Source organism: Pollicipes pollicipes, unplaced genomic scaffold (genome assembly GCF_011947565.3).
Source record: "Pollicipes pollicipes isolate AB1234 unplaced genomic scaffold, Ppol_2.1 Scaffold_3447;HRSCAF=4054_pilon_pilon_pilon, whole genome shotgun sequence".
Lineage (NCBI taxonomy): Eukaryota > Metazoa > Arthropoda > Thecostraca > Pollicipedomorpha > Pollicipedidae > Pollicipes > Pollicipes pollicipes.
The window spans coordinates 11,577,714-11,593,248 of record NW_023596297.1 but is presented as its reverse complement, the minus strand read 5'-3'; the positions used below and the strand labels follow the sequence as shown (position 1 = coordinate 11,593,248).

General features: G+C 53.7%; 2 protein-coding genes across 8 annotated transcripts; one reads left to right on the top strand and one right to left on the bottom strand.

Moving 5' to 3' along the window:
- Positions 1–734: 734 nt before the first annotated feature.
- Positions 735–11,285, top strand: LOC119091689 (tRNA-splicing endonuclease subunit Sen2). 7 transcript variants are annotated; one of them, XM_037214512.1, is made up of 5 exons: positions 735–778; positions 7,199–7,393; positions 7,683–8,280; positions 8,704–8,864; positions 9,727–11,285. In XM_037214512.1, exons 2-5 carry the CDS (start codon positions 7,220–7,222, stop codon positions 9,874–9,876), a joined length of 1,083 nt encoding a protein of 360 aa, XP_037070407.1. In that variant the 5' UTR covers positions 735–778; positions 7,199–7,219; the 3' UTR covers positions 9,877–11,285. The 7 variants fall into 7 exon arrangements, with proteins under 7 accessions (XP_037070407.1, XP_037070409.1, XP_037070408.1 ...); XM_037214514.1 differs by having other exon boundaries at positions 761–824; XM_037214513.1 differs by lacking the exon at positions 735–778 and adding an exon at positions 811–836.
- Positions 11,286–11,390: 105 nt separating this feature from the next.
- LOC119091691 (mitochondrial folate transporter/carrier) lies at positions 11,391–14,162 on the bottom strand. The gene is made up of 4 exons (XM_037214518.1): positions 13,407–14,162; positions 13,037–13,174; positions 12,493–12,793; positions 11,391–12,173 (listed from the first exon to the last, which is right to left on the bottom strand). Exons 1-4 carry the CDS (start codon positions 13,682–13,684, stop codon positions 11,976–11,978), a joined length of 915 nt encoding a protein of 304 aa, XP_037070413.1. The 5' UTR covers positions 13,685–14,162; the 3' UTR covers positions 11,391–11,975.
- Positions 14,163–15,535: the final 1,373 nt, after the last annotated feature.

Below are 15,535 nucleotides of genomic sequence, written 5' to 3'. Positions count from 1 at the left end.
CCCTGACTGCCATCTGAGAACCCGTCCCCGCAGGTTGGGGCCCCTGAATAAGTCCCGACCAGCCCTTCATGTCCTTGGACCCTCCAATCGGGCCCTTGATCGTTGAACGTGGTGGGCCTTCCAGACTCTTCACCTCCTCGAACACTGCCTCTGGCCGAATTGAGGCCCTTGCCAGCACAGCGCCCCCGTCAGGCGCTGTGGGGCCCCGACCAATGTAAATCGCTGGCTCCGGCTTTGTGTCTACTTGGGAAATGAGCTCTTATGCCCATGCCGCCACGGGGCCGACTGTGCATTATTGGTAATGTTTGACCGACATATAGGCCCTTAAGGTCTTAATCGACTATCGATCAGCGCGCAGAGCCCTGTGACTGGCATCTCGATACCAGACCCTGTGGGTCGGGCCGCTGATACCAGGCCGACGTCCTGCCGGCCTTACGGGGCCTTTGGGCTTAAGAGCCCAAAGGCCCCGTAAGGCGGAGCCCTAAGTCATAGGTCCCGAGGGGCTCAAAAAGCTCTCGAAACCTGAGGGGCACGTGCCACCTGTAACCCTCCCCTCTGCATGCGCTACTGGTCTGATTCCATCTCGTTTGGTCCCGTCATGTTGGGTTGTGTTTTGTCCCGTACGAAGTCACCGCAGGCAGCGTGGTTTCGTGACGTCACCCCACGATCAGCTGAAACCATTTGTGACTGACAACATTTTCGCTCATCATGCGCACCCAAGGCTGTCTAGGCGCACCCAAGGCGGCGCACCGCAAATTTATGCGACGGCTGGTGGCGGGTGCTGGATCAAACACCGTGCATTTGCTACGCATTGATGTTGAAATGTATTTAGAAATGTATGGTGCATCTACTGATATCAAATTATCATGACACATGCCGGATTTGGCTGTTCAGGCCGTTCAAGAAGTGTAAGGCCTATGTTGGCAATACTGTCTTGCCGTTGATCGGGCATTCAATAATTTATATCAATGCTTTTTATTTATGGTACTCTTGCCTCCATATAGCATTGTTGGCCAGGTCAACAGTACCCATAAGTTGAAAGGGTGTAGGTGTACTTTCCGGCTTTTTTTTACTTGGGTACCTGTATTGCCGACGGTGGGGAGAGAGCTACGCTGGCTGCAGGGTTCCTGTACTGCCGTGATGGAGAAATGCTGTTAGGTATCAGCCGACGTAGTGACGTCACTGAAAATGGGTTTGCATCGATCGGGGTTCTTTTGGGCCGACCGAAGGCTACAAGGCATTTGCTAGCGATATGATGTCACTGGTATTCGACTGGATATGTGACGTCCCTGGTTGTGAGGCTTTAGGGATCTTTTGGGTGCAATGAATGCCGTAAAGCATCACCTGACGATATGTCGTCGCTGGTATTCAATGAAACATCAGGCGCAACAGGCCTTATTCCATCTTTACCTTTCGTACCTGTCTGCTGCAAGCATTTGCGTGCCGAATAAAAGCTTGACCGAATCACCTGAATGTGTGACGTCACTAATCATCACTTGATACGGGTGCACTTGGGCCCCACGGCCGCGGTGTATCATGCTCCGTGAAATATCACCGGATATCGTGACGTCACTGATATTCGACTTAATATTGGTCGCAACAGGTCATGCTTCATTTTTACCTTCGTACCTGTCTACTGCAAGCACTGGCGTGATGAATAAAAGCTACCAAATCACGTGAGTGTGTGACGTCACTGGTCATGCATTTTTATGGATCTTTGGGGGCCAACTGAGGGCCTAAAGCATAATCTAATGATGTGACGTCACTGGCATTCGACTGTGTGTGATGTCACTTGTGATCAGATTTTACGGCCTCTTTTGGGCCGACGAAAGGTCATACGACATTAACTGAAGATGTGACGTCACTGGTACCCGAATAAAATTCAGGCGGGACAGGCCATGCTTCATCTTTACCTTTGGTACCTGTCCATTGCAAGCATTTGAATGCTGAAGGAAGGCTCTGCCGAATTACCTGAGTGTGTAACGTCGCTAACCATTAATTTATATAGACTGCTTTGAACCCATCGTAAGCCACACCACATCAGCTGACCATATGACGTCACCGGTTTTCGTCTAGATGTCATGCGCAACAGGCCATGCTCTATCTTTGCCTTTCGTACCTGTTCACTGCAAGCATTCGCGTGCTATATCAAGGTGATGCCGAACCATCTGAGTGCGTGACGTCACTGGTCATGAGTTTATACAGGCTCACTTGGGCAGCCCAATGCAACAAAGCATCATATCCTGTGAAGCATCGCGGGATGATATGACGTCACTGGTATTCGACTCAACATCAAGCGCAACAGGTCATGTTCCATCTTTACCTTTCGTACCTGCCTACTGCAAGCATTCGCGTGTTATATCACGTCAGTGGTTAAGAGTTCTTACGGGCTCTTTTCAACCCCCTATATGGTATAATGCTTCAGCTGACGATATGATGTCACTGGTGTTCGACTTAACATCAGGCACAACATGTCATGTTCCATCTTTGCCTTTCGCACCTGTTAAAGTATTGGCGAGCCTAATGATGGCTCTGTCGAATCACCTGAGTGCGTCGTCATGAGTTTTTACAGGCTATTGTTGGCCGAGTGAAAGCCATAAGGCATCTTCTAACGATATGTCGTCACTGGTAATCCACTAAGTGTGTGACGCCATTGGTCATGAGTTTTCTCGGGCCTTTTTGGGCCGACTTAAGGCCATTAGGCATCAGGTAACGATATGACGTCACTGGTATTCAATTAAGCATCAGATACAATATGTCAAGTTTCATCTTTACCTTCCGCACCTATCTACTGCAAGTATTCGCGCGCCACATAAAGGCTCTGCCCAATCACCTGAGCGTGTGGTGTGACTGGTTATGAGTTTACGCGGGCTTACTCGGGCTGACTGAAGGACATCAAGCATCATCTGGCGATGTGACGTCACTGGTATTCAACCTAACACCAGGCGCGACAGGCCATGTTCGTCTTCACCTTTCGTACCTGTCTATTGTAAGCATTGACATGCTTAAGGAAAGCTCTCTGAAATCTCCTGAGTGTGTAATGTCACTGGTCATGAGTTCTTTATGGGCTGCTTTTTTGTACCTATAGGGTACAAGACATCAGTTGACGATATGACGTCACTGGTATTTGACTTAATCTCAGGCGTAACAGGCCATGTTCCATCTTTGCCTTCCGCACCTCTATACTGCAAGTATTCGCGCGCTACATAAAGGCTCTGCCGAATCACCTGAGCATGTGGTGTAACTGGTCATGAGTTTACGCGGGCTTACTCGGGCTGACTGAAGGACATCAAGCATCACCTGACCATATGACGTCACTGATATTCGGGCTGTGGCCCAGACTTATGACCGCTAGGCGACGCCCTTGATTATTATTTAGCCATTAGGGCATTCCGGACCGTAGCTGCTCAGGGGCGCATCCTGTGATGTCGGGCGGAATAGCTTTGCATATACGTCGGTTTGTGGGGTGGGATCACCTTTGTTTTGTGTTTACGTTTGTTCAAAATTTTATTCGTTGAAACAGCCCGTCGCGTTTGAAGTTGCTACTTAATGGTGCGCACAATAAAATTAGTGTGCTTAACTATGGTGCATCTCCCACCTCTGCTGCGGAATTTCGTAGCCATAGGTGGCCAAGTGACCTCCTACCAACTGATGATCAGTGACGTCACATACTCAGATGATTCGGCGGAGCCTTCATATAGCACGCGAATGTTTGCAGCAGCCAGGTACGAAAGGCAAATATGGAACATGACCTGTTGCGCCTGATGTTTGGTCGGGCACCAGTAACGCCATGTCGTCAGCTGATGCATTATAACCTATAATGGGTTCAAAAGAGCCCATAAAAACTCGTGACCAGTGACGTCACACACTCAGGAGATTCGACGGAGCCTTCATACAGCACGTCAATACCTTTAATAGACAGGTACGAAAGGTAAAGAAAGTACGTGGCATGTTGGACCTGATGTTAAGTCGAATAACAGTGACGACATATCATCCTGTGATGCTTCACGGGCCTTTGTGGCCTTGGGCGGCCCAAGTGAATCCGTATAAACTCATGACCAGCGACGTCACCCACTCAGATGATTCGTCTGGAGTTCGACTCGAGCGAATCGACAGAGCCTTTTTGTAGCGCACGAATACCTGCAGTAGGCAGATGCGAAAGGTAAAGATGAAACATGGCTTATTGCAACTGATGTTAATTCGAATACAAGTGACGTCATAACGTTATCTGATGCCTAATGGCCTGAACTCGGCCAAAAAAGGCCCGTAAAAGCTCATGACCAGTGACGTCACACACTCAGTGGATTACCAGTGACGTCATTTCGTTAGCTGATGTCTTATGGCTTTCGCTCAGCCAAAAAATAGTCGTAAAAATTCATGACCAGTGACGTCGCACACTCAGGTGACTCGGCAGAGCCACCATTTCACGCACCAATACTTTACAGGTACGAAAGGCAAAGATGGAACATGACCTGTTACGCCTCATGTTAAGTCGAACACCATTGACATCACGTCGTCAACTGATGCATTTTTCCCTATAGAGGGTTCCAAGGAGCCAGAAAAAACTCATGACCAGTAACATTACACACCCAGGAGACTCGACAGAGCCTTCATTCAGCACGTCAATACTTGTAATAGACGGGTACGAAGGGTAAAGATAGAACATGGCCTGTCGCGCCTGATGTTAAGTCGGACACCAGTGACGTCATATCGTCAGCTGATGCATTATACCGTTTGGGGGTACAAAAGGTCCCGTAAAAAGCTCTTGACCAGTGACGTTACTCACTCAGGAGTCTCGGCAGAGCCTTCATTCAGCACGCCAATACTTCCAAGAGACAGGTACGAAAGGTAAAGATGGAACATGGCCTGTCGCGCCTGGAGTTTAGTCGAATACCAGTGACGTCATATCGTCAGCTGATGCTTGATGCCCTTCGGTCAGACAGAGTAAACCCGCGTAAACTCATAACTAGTTACACCACACGCTCAGGTAATTCGGCAGAGCCCCTATGTGTCGCGCGAATACTTGCAGTAGATAGGTGCGAAAGGTACAGACGAAACATGGCTTAGATAGAGCATGGCCTGTTGCGCATGATGTCTAGTCGAGACCTAGTGACATCATATCGTCAGCTGATGCCTTGTGGCCTATAGTAGGTTCAGAAGAGTATACAAATTAATGGTCAGTGACGTACACACTCAGGTAATTTGGCAGAGCCTTCCACGGCAATGCTTGCAATGGACAGGTACCAAAGATAAAGGTGGAACATGGCCTGTCGCGCCCGAAGTTCATTCGAATACCAGTGACGTCACATCGTCAGTCAGTGCCGTATGACCTTTCGTCGGCCCAAAAGAGGCCGTAAAATCTCATGACCAGCGACACGCACAGTCGAATGCCAGTGACGTCACATCGCTAGCTGATGCTTTATGGCCTTCAGTTGGCCGCAAAAAATCCGCCAATACTTGCAGCGGACATGCACGAAAGGTATAAATGGAGCATGACCTGTTGGCTGATGTTCAGCCAACTACCAGTGACGTCATATCGCCAGCTGATGCCTTACGGCATTTCGTCGGTCCTAAAGGACACGTTGAAACCCACGACCATTGACGTCTTACAATCAGTCGTATAGCAGTGACGTCGTTAGCTGACACCTTGTGGTCTTCAGTTGGCCGAAAAGCACCGGTGGAACTCGTGACCAGTGACGTCACACACTCAGGTGGTTCGGCAGCTTTCATCCAGCAAGCCAATGCTTGCAGTAGACAGATACAAAGGTAAAAATAAAGCACGGCCTGTTGCGCCCAGTATTTATTCGAATACCAGTGACGTCACGCTATCCGGTGATACTTTGCAGACCATGACACACCGTGGTCGTGGGGCCTAAGTGCACTCTTATGAAGTGATGATTAGGGACGTCACACATGGAGGTGATTCGGTCAAACCTTTATGCGGCACGCAAATGCTTGCAGCAGACAGGTACGAAAAGTAAAGATGGAACGAGGCCGGTCGCGCCTGATGTTTAATCGAATACCAGTGACGACACATGGCCAGCTGATGCATTACGGCATTCAGTGGACCCAAGAGAGCCTTACAAACTCACGACCAGTGACGTCACATACCCAGCCGAATACCAGTGACATCATATCACAATCAAAAGCCTTATGGCCTTCAGTCGGCCCGAAAGAACCCCCATCCCGATCGATGCAAACCCTTTTCAGTGACGTCACAATGTCAGCCGATGCCTCACAGCTTTTCCCCCGCACGACAATACTCGAAACCCTGCAGCTAGCGTAGCTCTTCCCTCCGTCGGCCGTACAGGTACCAAAGTAAAAAATTACCTACTTTCCTACCCAACATTAGAAAAAATCATTTTATCCCATTTGTCGTGTTTAAGGCGGAACGTATCGTAAATAATCTCAAAACAGGTAGAATCACGCGCCTACCTTCAAATTTTAGTAGCTACCACGGCGAGCTCCCGAGCGCTGCACGCACCGCACCGCCTCGATTCCCCAGCACCGTTTCTGCGTTGTCGTTGCGTAATTACAATATTGCTGCTTATGAAGAACCGTAAAAAATGTACGAGACCAAGGTAACAATAATAATACGATGAAAATCGTTTCTTATTGCGTTTAGGTACATTTATGAAACGCACAGGCCAGAATAATTCAGAACATAGCCTAAACTAGCCTAACCTAACCTAACCTAACCCAACCTGACCTAACCTTACCTTACCTTACCTTGAAAATCGTTTCTTATTGCGTTTAGGTACATTTATGAAACGCACAGGCCAGAATAATTCAGAACATAGCCTAAACTAGCCTAACCTAACCTAACCTAACCCAACCTGACCTAACCTTACCTTACCTTACCTTACCTTACCTTACTGTACCTAATCTAACCTAACCTAACATGGATTCTTGTTACCTTGGCCCCATACATTTTTATGGTTCTTGATGCTGATTGATGCGCAGTAATGTTGTGACCGCGCGCAGTAATGGCGCCAGTGTCGCGACTGCTGTGTGTTTGCGGTGGTTGGATGTTCGGTATCATAATTAGTTAAGTTCCAAGGTAAGAGTATAGATGACATGTTTTGCGATTAATTATTATATGTTCTGCCTTAAAAACAATGATTGATGTACAGTGCTTTTTTGTAACATGAGGTAGGAAAGTACACCCTGACCTAAAGAACACTATGTTGCATTTAAGGTCCATGGAACTAAGAAAAGGATGACAGAGTCATCCAGAGTGATACTGAATGTCTCCCACAAGAGAAAACACAGCAACATAGAATTTAGAGGAACACTGCCAATATTGCATGATGGTGAGGAGCCATGTGAAGTGACACTGAGTGGGCCATGTGGTGTTGTGTCTGAGGGCAGCTTGCTAGACCTGTTTGCTGAGGTAAGTTTTTGTACACTCCCACCACAAGGGTGTCAACACCCCTCAAAGCTGCTCCGTTTTTCTTTTCTATGTCACTTTGAATGTATTTGCATGTTCATATTTCTCAGTTATTTTGTAATATTGTTTAATGTCTTCTTTTCAGTGTGTTTTGAAACACACCTGAAATGCTGCCTTTTACCCCGCTTAAGACTGGTTTATCACGTAATGTAGATAATTTGTGCATGACAGTGTGCCTCAGCTTGAGACCATGATTTGAGCAAGGCATTAAATGACAACACTTTATTTTCAGGGAGCATTTGGCACCAAAATAGCTGAAGAAATTTTAGAAAAATATCTAAAAATCCAGGAAGCGGTGCTAAGTGGAGAAGATGTCTCTGACAGTGACATGTTCTTCCTCCTTGATGCCACCCGCAGAAGGGATCGGCATGAGAACAAAGAGGCAGCCACAGACGTGGGCTTGTCGGAGGCTGTTCAGGCAATGCCCAGGAGTGCTTCAGATCATGATGAACTCATGTCAACTGGCTTGCCAGACACACCCTCAGCAGACAGGCTACAAGGCATGGCACACCTTGAGGAGCCTGCTGCATGTGCAGACAGTGGCAGTGACAGCAACAGCATTGACTCAGACGACGACGGCGACGATGCCCGGCCGGCGGCCCCACTCCGTCGCCGCCTGGTGCTGCAGCCAGAGGAGGTGCTGTTCCTGTCGCACGCGCTCGGCTGCGTGCGGGTGCGGACGGCGAGCGGCGAGGTGCTGGCCAGTGACGCGCTGTTTGGCCACCTGGCGGCGGGTGACCGCCACCTAGCGGCGCGCTACGCGGCGTACCTGGCGCTGCGCGGTCGGGGCTGGGTGGTGCGCGATGGCCTGCTGTCCGGAGCCGACTTCGGTGAGTGAATTCGCGGTCTGGCCGCCGCCCTGCGTACGCTCGAGAGCTGGCCCCTGATGGGCTCTGATACAGGACAGTGCAGGGGATGCATGCAGAGCCAGTGACGTATGGTCATCACGTGTGCCTAGATGGATTCCGCAATCCCTAGAGGGATTGCGGGAGCCGGAATCCGGGGCGAGCTCGTTATTGAACGCCCTCACGCCACCCACGGATAGGTCTTCTGTATGAGTTAGTTTCCGTGCTTGTGCTTTCCGGATTTATTCTGTACCCTCAGAATGTTTACGCACGTGTTGGCTCACTTCCTCCTCACCGCACCATGCCACTGTTATGACCCTTCGGTTGCATTTTTGTGTATGGACGCCGGGCAAAACTCGCGCTCTGCCGATCAGGAAGCTGAGCCGCCGCGTTTGTTTGCGCCGACAGTGGTGTACAAGCGCGGTCCGGCCTTCTACCACGCGTCGGTGGTGGCCTCTGTCCAGGTGCTCAGTCTCGAGACGCGGCGGCCGGTGGCCGAGCGCAACTGGCGCTCCTGCAGCTGGCTGTACGTGGCCGGCCTCTGTCGCACCGCCGAGCAGGCGGCCAAGGTGCGTGGACGGATCGCCACTAATTGAAACAGTGGGTTCCCCACGGACCCGCTTCTCAGTCGCCATCTCCACAACCTCCTCTGTCCTTTCCTCTCCCCGATGTTGTGGTATTGTAACCACGCGCCTGCTATTCGGGCCCTTTTGCCCTCAGGCTTCCAGTTTCATGGCTTCGCCACCTTGGCTGGACCCTGGTACCCTCGGCTCCCGGCTCTCGCTGCCGAGTTCAGTCCAGCGAGCAGACACATTGCAATCCTCTGATCCCTAAGGGGGTCGAATTATTTGCGCGTTTAGATAATAGCTGGGTTACCCCACACCTGAAGCGGCTTTTAAGCTTATTGGAGCAAGTTCCAAGGCTCCGTGTCCGTGACGCGTCTCGGGTGGCGTGCTGACGACGTGCGCCGCCGTGCTGACGACGTGCGCCGCTGTGCTGACGATGCGCGTCGCCGTGCTGACGACATGTGCCGCCGTGCTGACGACGTGCGCCGCCGTGCTGACGACGTACGCCGCCTTGCTGACGATGCGCGTCGTCGTGCTGACGACGTACGCCGCCGTGCTGACGTGTGCGCCGCCGTGCTGACGACGTGCGCCGTCGTGCCGAAGACGTGCGCCGCCGTACCGAAGACGTGCGCCGCCGTGCTGACGACGTGCACCGCCGTGCTGACGATGTGCGCCGCCGTGCTGACGACGTGCGTCGCTCTGCTGACGACGTGCACCGCCGTGCTGACGATGTGCGCCGCCGTGCTGACGACGTGCGTCGCTCTGCTGACGACGTGCGCCGCTGTGCTGATGACGTGTGTCGCCGTGCTAACAACATGCGCCATGCCGCGCCCCCGCTGACGCAGGCCGATCACCTTTCGGACAGGACGTGCTGCTGGTGCGGCTGCTCTGGCCGGACGGGCTGGAGCCGGCCGGCAGTCTCGCCTACCTGAGGCTCGTCAGCGTGGAGGAGGTGCTGGTCCAGCGCCGCACGCCCAGGCGCGAGCCGGAGAGGGGCCCCGGCGGGCAGACCTGAGGCTCGCCAGCATGGAGGAGGTGCTGTTCCAATGTTGATGTGGCTGTACGTGAGGGGAGGGACGGAACTCATGGTGGCTTCGCCGCGAGGCAATGAGAGGGATGTGTATATTATTGTGTGTTGGCTTGTTTTGGCGTTGGTGGTTCGTACTTACGGTTGTTGGTCACTTGTGTGTGGTAGTTATGTAATTGACATTCATGAACTTTGCTTTTGATTTGTAATAGTATTTTAATTGGTATTATGTAGTGTTAAGTTGAAATACGCAATAGCATTGATAAAGAGGACGCGTGAATGTCGCGTGGAAAGCTGTCACATTTCAGGTTCATTCACGCAAGAGCATGTGATTGAATCGCTGGGGAGGAGTCACCTCAGACCTGCTGGGGAGCGTGGTGTATCTATCCGCGGGTGTCACGTGTTTTTGTTCGTCTCCACTGCGCGACTGCGGTATTTTTGGTTGTGTTTGGCCCGTGCGCCTGTTCTAGACAACACGCCAGGACAACGAATGATCGACCATTCCCTGCATACGCAGACTCCGTCAGACGTGGAACATTCGGCGCTCAACATTGGACATTGACACATACTAACCGCCTAGCGCTCGGGGCTGGTCGTTCTTGCGTCCGTCCTTAAACTATGTGAGCCAGACGGAGGAATCGCAGACCTTTCGGCGGTTTATTAAGATCCCCGACGCTCTTCTGTTTTGTTTCTAGATTACCTCGCGTTCGTCCGCATATTCGCATATTATTTCCGATCCGTATTGTGCTCTTAGGAGTACTCGTAATATGACATATTACCATGATCACGTGGTATACCAATGTGATGATAATATGTGTTCTTTGCATTGGTGTGAGTTGCGTACCTGCGCGTGGGATGTTAAAAAGTATGGCTGCTATCAGGATCCCCCTGTTTCATTCTTTGTCCGTTCGTGTCGATGATGAATCGGTCGGGTGACCGCGGATAAATTACAGTGAAAAGAAGATTTGGCCTGGCTCCTGGTTGCGTGAACGAGCAAAGAAATAATCAAGAAAAGAGAGATTTAGATGGGAGAAGCGTTCACGACTCATGTTAGACACATGTTGAAGAGGACAAAGCCGCGTAGCGTAATGGTGGCCGGTATGGAGGGAGTGTCATGCGACCAGGTTACAAAAGAGAAACCTGCGCTGCAGGGGCACAGGAGGACGCTCTGATCTCGTCTGCTTCCGTAAACATGGCTACTCAGCCCGTAGTGTAGCGGACTCCTCTGGTCGTAACGGAGACTGTTGATGCCGTCATGGTGCAGATGTGCCACCTATCGTGGCTGATGGTCAGGATCGTATTGAATATTGCGTATCGCCATGTTGGAATGTGTTGACCACAGTGGTAGATGTTCCAGCTCTGCAGTTTCGCTGATGTCTTTCGATAAGTTCATTGTAACAGTTCGTTTTCTGCATTGTTTTTGGGTCTCTGTGGCGTGAAATTTATCACGTGGACTATGATTTCATAGCAAATAGCTGTCGCCGTTCAAACCTTTAGTGCGGAATACCTCCAGTTTGCTGTATTTTCATTCGCTGCGCAACGCACATGATGCGTTTACCTGAGATAACCATCGATTTCTCGAGTAGCACAATCGTCCGTGCGTTCTTAGGGAACCTCCGGCTTCGGTGACTCAAAATGAGGAAGAATTCTCACGTTGTTGCACAATAAAGATAAGACATATCACGTTCACTTGGTTTAACATTGGCAGTGCAATCAAAACGTGTGTAAAACCACACGTAAACGTTTCGTCGTCGCAGCTCCTGGCATCTTGCCGTCACACGCGAGTAACAGGATGGGCGTACACACCACATACATATTTAAGCACGCCCTGTGCTTGACTTGACTTAGACTAATGCGTAGTGAACGTGATCACGGAATGTGACAAATGATGGCTACTCGCTCCCGCCGATGATACGAAACGCAGTGCGTCAAATGGCCCATTTGATGCCGCCGATTGCACAGAGAACAAGTCAAATGCCCACATAACGCGGACCTATGCCGCGACGGGCGCCCCTGCTGGACGCGAGGTCACCTCCCGCCGAAGCCGGTCGTGACCGGCCGGCGTGACGGGCGGCGTCGCGGCACCGTCACCGGCCGCCGCCGCCGCCGCCCGTCACAAGCTCGTACACCATGAACACGCAGCAGACGTTGGGCGTGACGTGCAGCAGATAGGGCGCCAGGCCGCGGTAAAGACCGCGCGGGCCCTCGTGGCTCAGGATGCGCCGGATCACGTCCGCCGAGCCCGAGTAGCTGGCCCGGTGATCCTGTAGCCGCGCCCGCACCACCTGCAGCAGAGCAGGAACGCAGTGTCAGCGGGAACGCGCCGGGGTTGACGCGGCGGTGCTATGGCCGAGTCGGCCCGGGAAGCGGCCCGCTCCCGTCTCCGCAGCTTAGCACCGGCCAGGCAACACCGCCTCTCAAGAGCTCGTTACGCAGCATCGTAAGCCGGTCACTGGACCGGTGCGAGGATAGCCGTACAACACGGCCTGGTCGCCGAGTACCCAGTGATGTCTCGACTGTACGAGCGCCGGCGTGGCCGACTTGTTGGGTTTTGGCACCACTGGAGGCGAGGTGCTTGGGCGCGGGGATCTCGGGCTCTCCTACCTGGTACGGGTACGTGATGCAGGCGGCAAACAGCTTGGAGAGCGCGGCGAACTGCAGGTACTCGAGCGTTGAGAGCCGATGCTGCACCGGTCGGCCACGGCGCCGGTTGTACAGGCTCTTGAGCTCTTCGTACGCCATGAACTGGAGCGCGCCGTGTGACACGCCCCAGATGCCCGGCACGAAGCCCCGGTAGAGACCGCGCGTACCCTCCTGACGGTACGTCTTGCGCAGCGCGTCCAGCATGCCCGAGTAGCGCTTGCTCTCCGGCAACGTGGCGTCCAGCGTCGTCTGGAGGCAGAGCCTACCGAGCGGAGAGGCGGGCGACGTTAGCCGCGTGTTCCGCTGATTACCGAGGCAGTGGCGCGTTCCAACACGCTAAGCCTCGGCATGGACGGAAATGCTGTATTCAGTGCAGTGCGCGCAACAGCTGTTCGTCCATGCAGACACCGTACAGAGGTCGCTACCTTATCGTGCCTGGATGTCCCGAAGCATTCTAAGCGGACATTCATTCTGTCGCCTGTAGATGGCGCTAAGAGTCACTCACCGAGTGCGCACCACGCTGATGGGATTGGTCAGCGCCAGCGTCAGGACGCCCGCCTCGGAGGCCACGAGCATGTGACGGGCGGCGCCCAGGTCTCGTGACGGGTCGCCCGACTGCATCCACGACTTGAGCGAGCTGTAGCTGCAAACGAGCGGTCAGAGTCAGCATCCAGCCAGCGTCGGCAGGCTGGAGTGGACGACCGGGTCAGTGCACGCGCCGCTCGCACCCAAGTAGGACGATGTCGCAACGGCAAGTCTTATCGCGACAAGTCTGGTGCAGCCGTTCCGGGGACTCAGAAGCACGTCCGGCCGGGTTTCCCGCGCGCGTCAGCCGTGGATTACGGCGAAGTGCCCGCCGGGTCAGCCATACTTACAACATGAAGTAGAGGCCCCAGGAGGCGCCGGCGCCGCACAGGTTGGGCGTGACGCCGCGGTAGAGGCCGCGCACGCCTTCCGAGCCGACGATCGTGGTGAGCGCGCTCGCCACGCTCGTGTACTGGGGGCGCGCGCGCATGGCGCCGCCGTCCACGGCGAAGCGGATCTTGATGAGATCGAGCGGGTGCAGCAGCAACGTGGAGGTGACGCCGCCGGCCACGCCGCCGGCCAGGTGCTGCAGTGGCAGCGGCCGCCGTAGGGTGCCCGGCGTGGACATGGCGGCCGGTTCGGCCCTCACGGCCAGAGTCAGCTCGGGCGGCAGCAGCGGCGCCGGCAGCGAGGCGACGGGTGACTCGCAGACCAGCAGCGGCGGAGCGGCGACGGGCAGGGTAGAGCAGGGCCGGGCTGGGGTCTGCTGAACGGTGGCCAGGATGGCGACGGGTCGGCTCGAGGTGCGACGTTCGCCGCTGGCGGCCGCCTGCGCAGCCAGAGCCGAGGCGACTGAAAAAGCGTTCACCGCGCCGCGCGGCTTTTATACCCAGGCAGCCGGACCGCCCCAGCTGGCGCCTAACGGCAGATGGCAATGGGGGGGCTTGGCCTTGCTTTAACACCGCCCGACGGCGGCGGTGCTGCGGCCTGGCGGCGTGACGTAGCCGTCACTCCTCCAAACGTGGCGCTCCGATTGGTCGATGGCGGGGGCCGGTCCTGCGGTCGATGGCGCAACCGTGACGTCGCTGGCGTGGGCGCGCTCCGGGCAAGCGGGCGTCGCGGCTGTTCTGGAGGGGCGGCGAAAGCTCTCCATCCGCGTGGAGATCCTGTGGGCTGTCGGTCCGTCAGACGCACAAGGTTCGTCGCGTGTCCATGGTGCAGCTCACTGTTGCCGATGTAGCAGTGCCGAAAAAGTGAGATCGCTCGTTAGGGCCGGAACACCCGCCCGAATGCTCTGGACTGTTCCGGACCCACGTCAGCGCGGGCCTGGCGCCGCCCCTGGCGCAGCGGCGTCATCCAAGGCGGACCGGCCAGAGTACAGAGCGTCTCCGGCCTTGGCTGCAGGAATGCTCGGCCTGGAGCCCAGCCGAGAGCGGCCGCATCGGCTGACGTAATGTGAGCGCGAGCGGCGTCAAACGCGCGCCAGGCACACGGGCCGGGCCACCGCCGCATAACCCGCGTCTGATCCCGGTCCACGGCGGGAGCACGCGGCCCGTGCGTGGTGCCCGGTTGGTCCGGCGGTGTGAACGGCCTGCCGCGTGACCGCACTGGCCGTGAGAGGTCCAGGCGTGAGCATGCTCGTTTCGCCGCTGTTTTTTCAAGGCCGATGGTTATTGCGTCGCTTCTTAACAACTTGCCTCGAAGGTTGGGGCAGAAATTGTTGGCGAATTACTGCTGTAAAACATGACGCGATGAACTCGACAGGTGACCATAAATTAGAATACTGAGTGATGGTGTTGCTGCCCCTCCCCCCCCCCCCAGCCCAAAGCTGCTCATGACCGTAATTTTAAACCTCTAGATTGGCATGGCATCATGTGATGCTGTGACGTGAGCGAGCTGACTTTGTGTAGTGAGAAGTGATGCCAGTAGGGTGGTTTTAAGAGCCCCAGATAAAATGTACGCCTCTGGTCTTATTTATCGTTCTGCACTTCCGTGGTGTATTTTTGTTGAGTCGGGATGGTATCGATTCCGTTCACACGATAAGTCGGTGTCGAGTTAAATTAACCCAACTGCCGACGCAAAAAACCGAGGTAGGTAGCATACCCTAAAACCACATATCTATGCATATATTCATATATACATATAAACGCACGTTGTATATACAGCAACTGAAGCGTCAGTCAGGCAAATAAAATAAGCATGTATGCAGCAAAGCTTTTGATGTCAAAAAGAGGTGACTCTGTCGGAATCAATGCCGTAATTGAGTGGTGTTCATTGACTCGGAATCGGAGTCGACTCAAAATATTCTGAAGTGTTCGCGCCGTACTCGTTATCCGTCTTATACGTTGTGGCTACAATCAGAATCGATTCCGATGACGCAGAGCCGAACGCAAGACTGCGTTGACTATGACAGATTATGAAAATCACTGAAGTGGATGCAGACACGGAGGCTTTGACGCTTAATTATCGAAGGGACTTG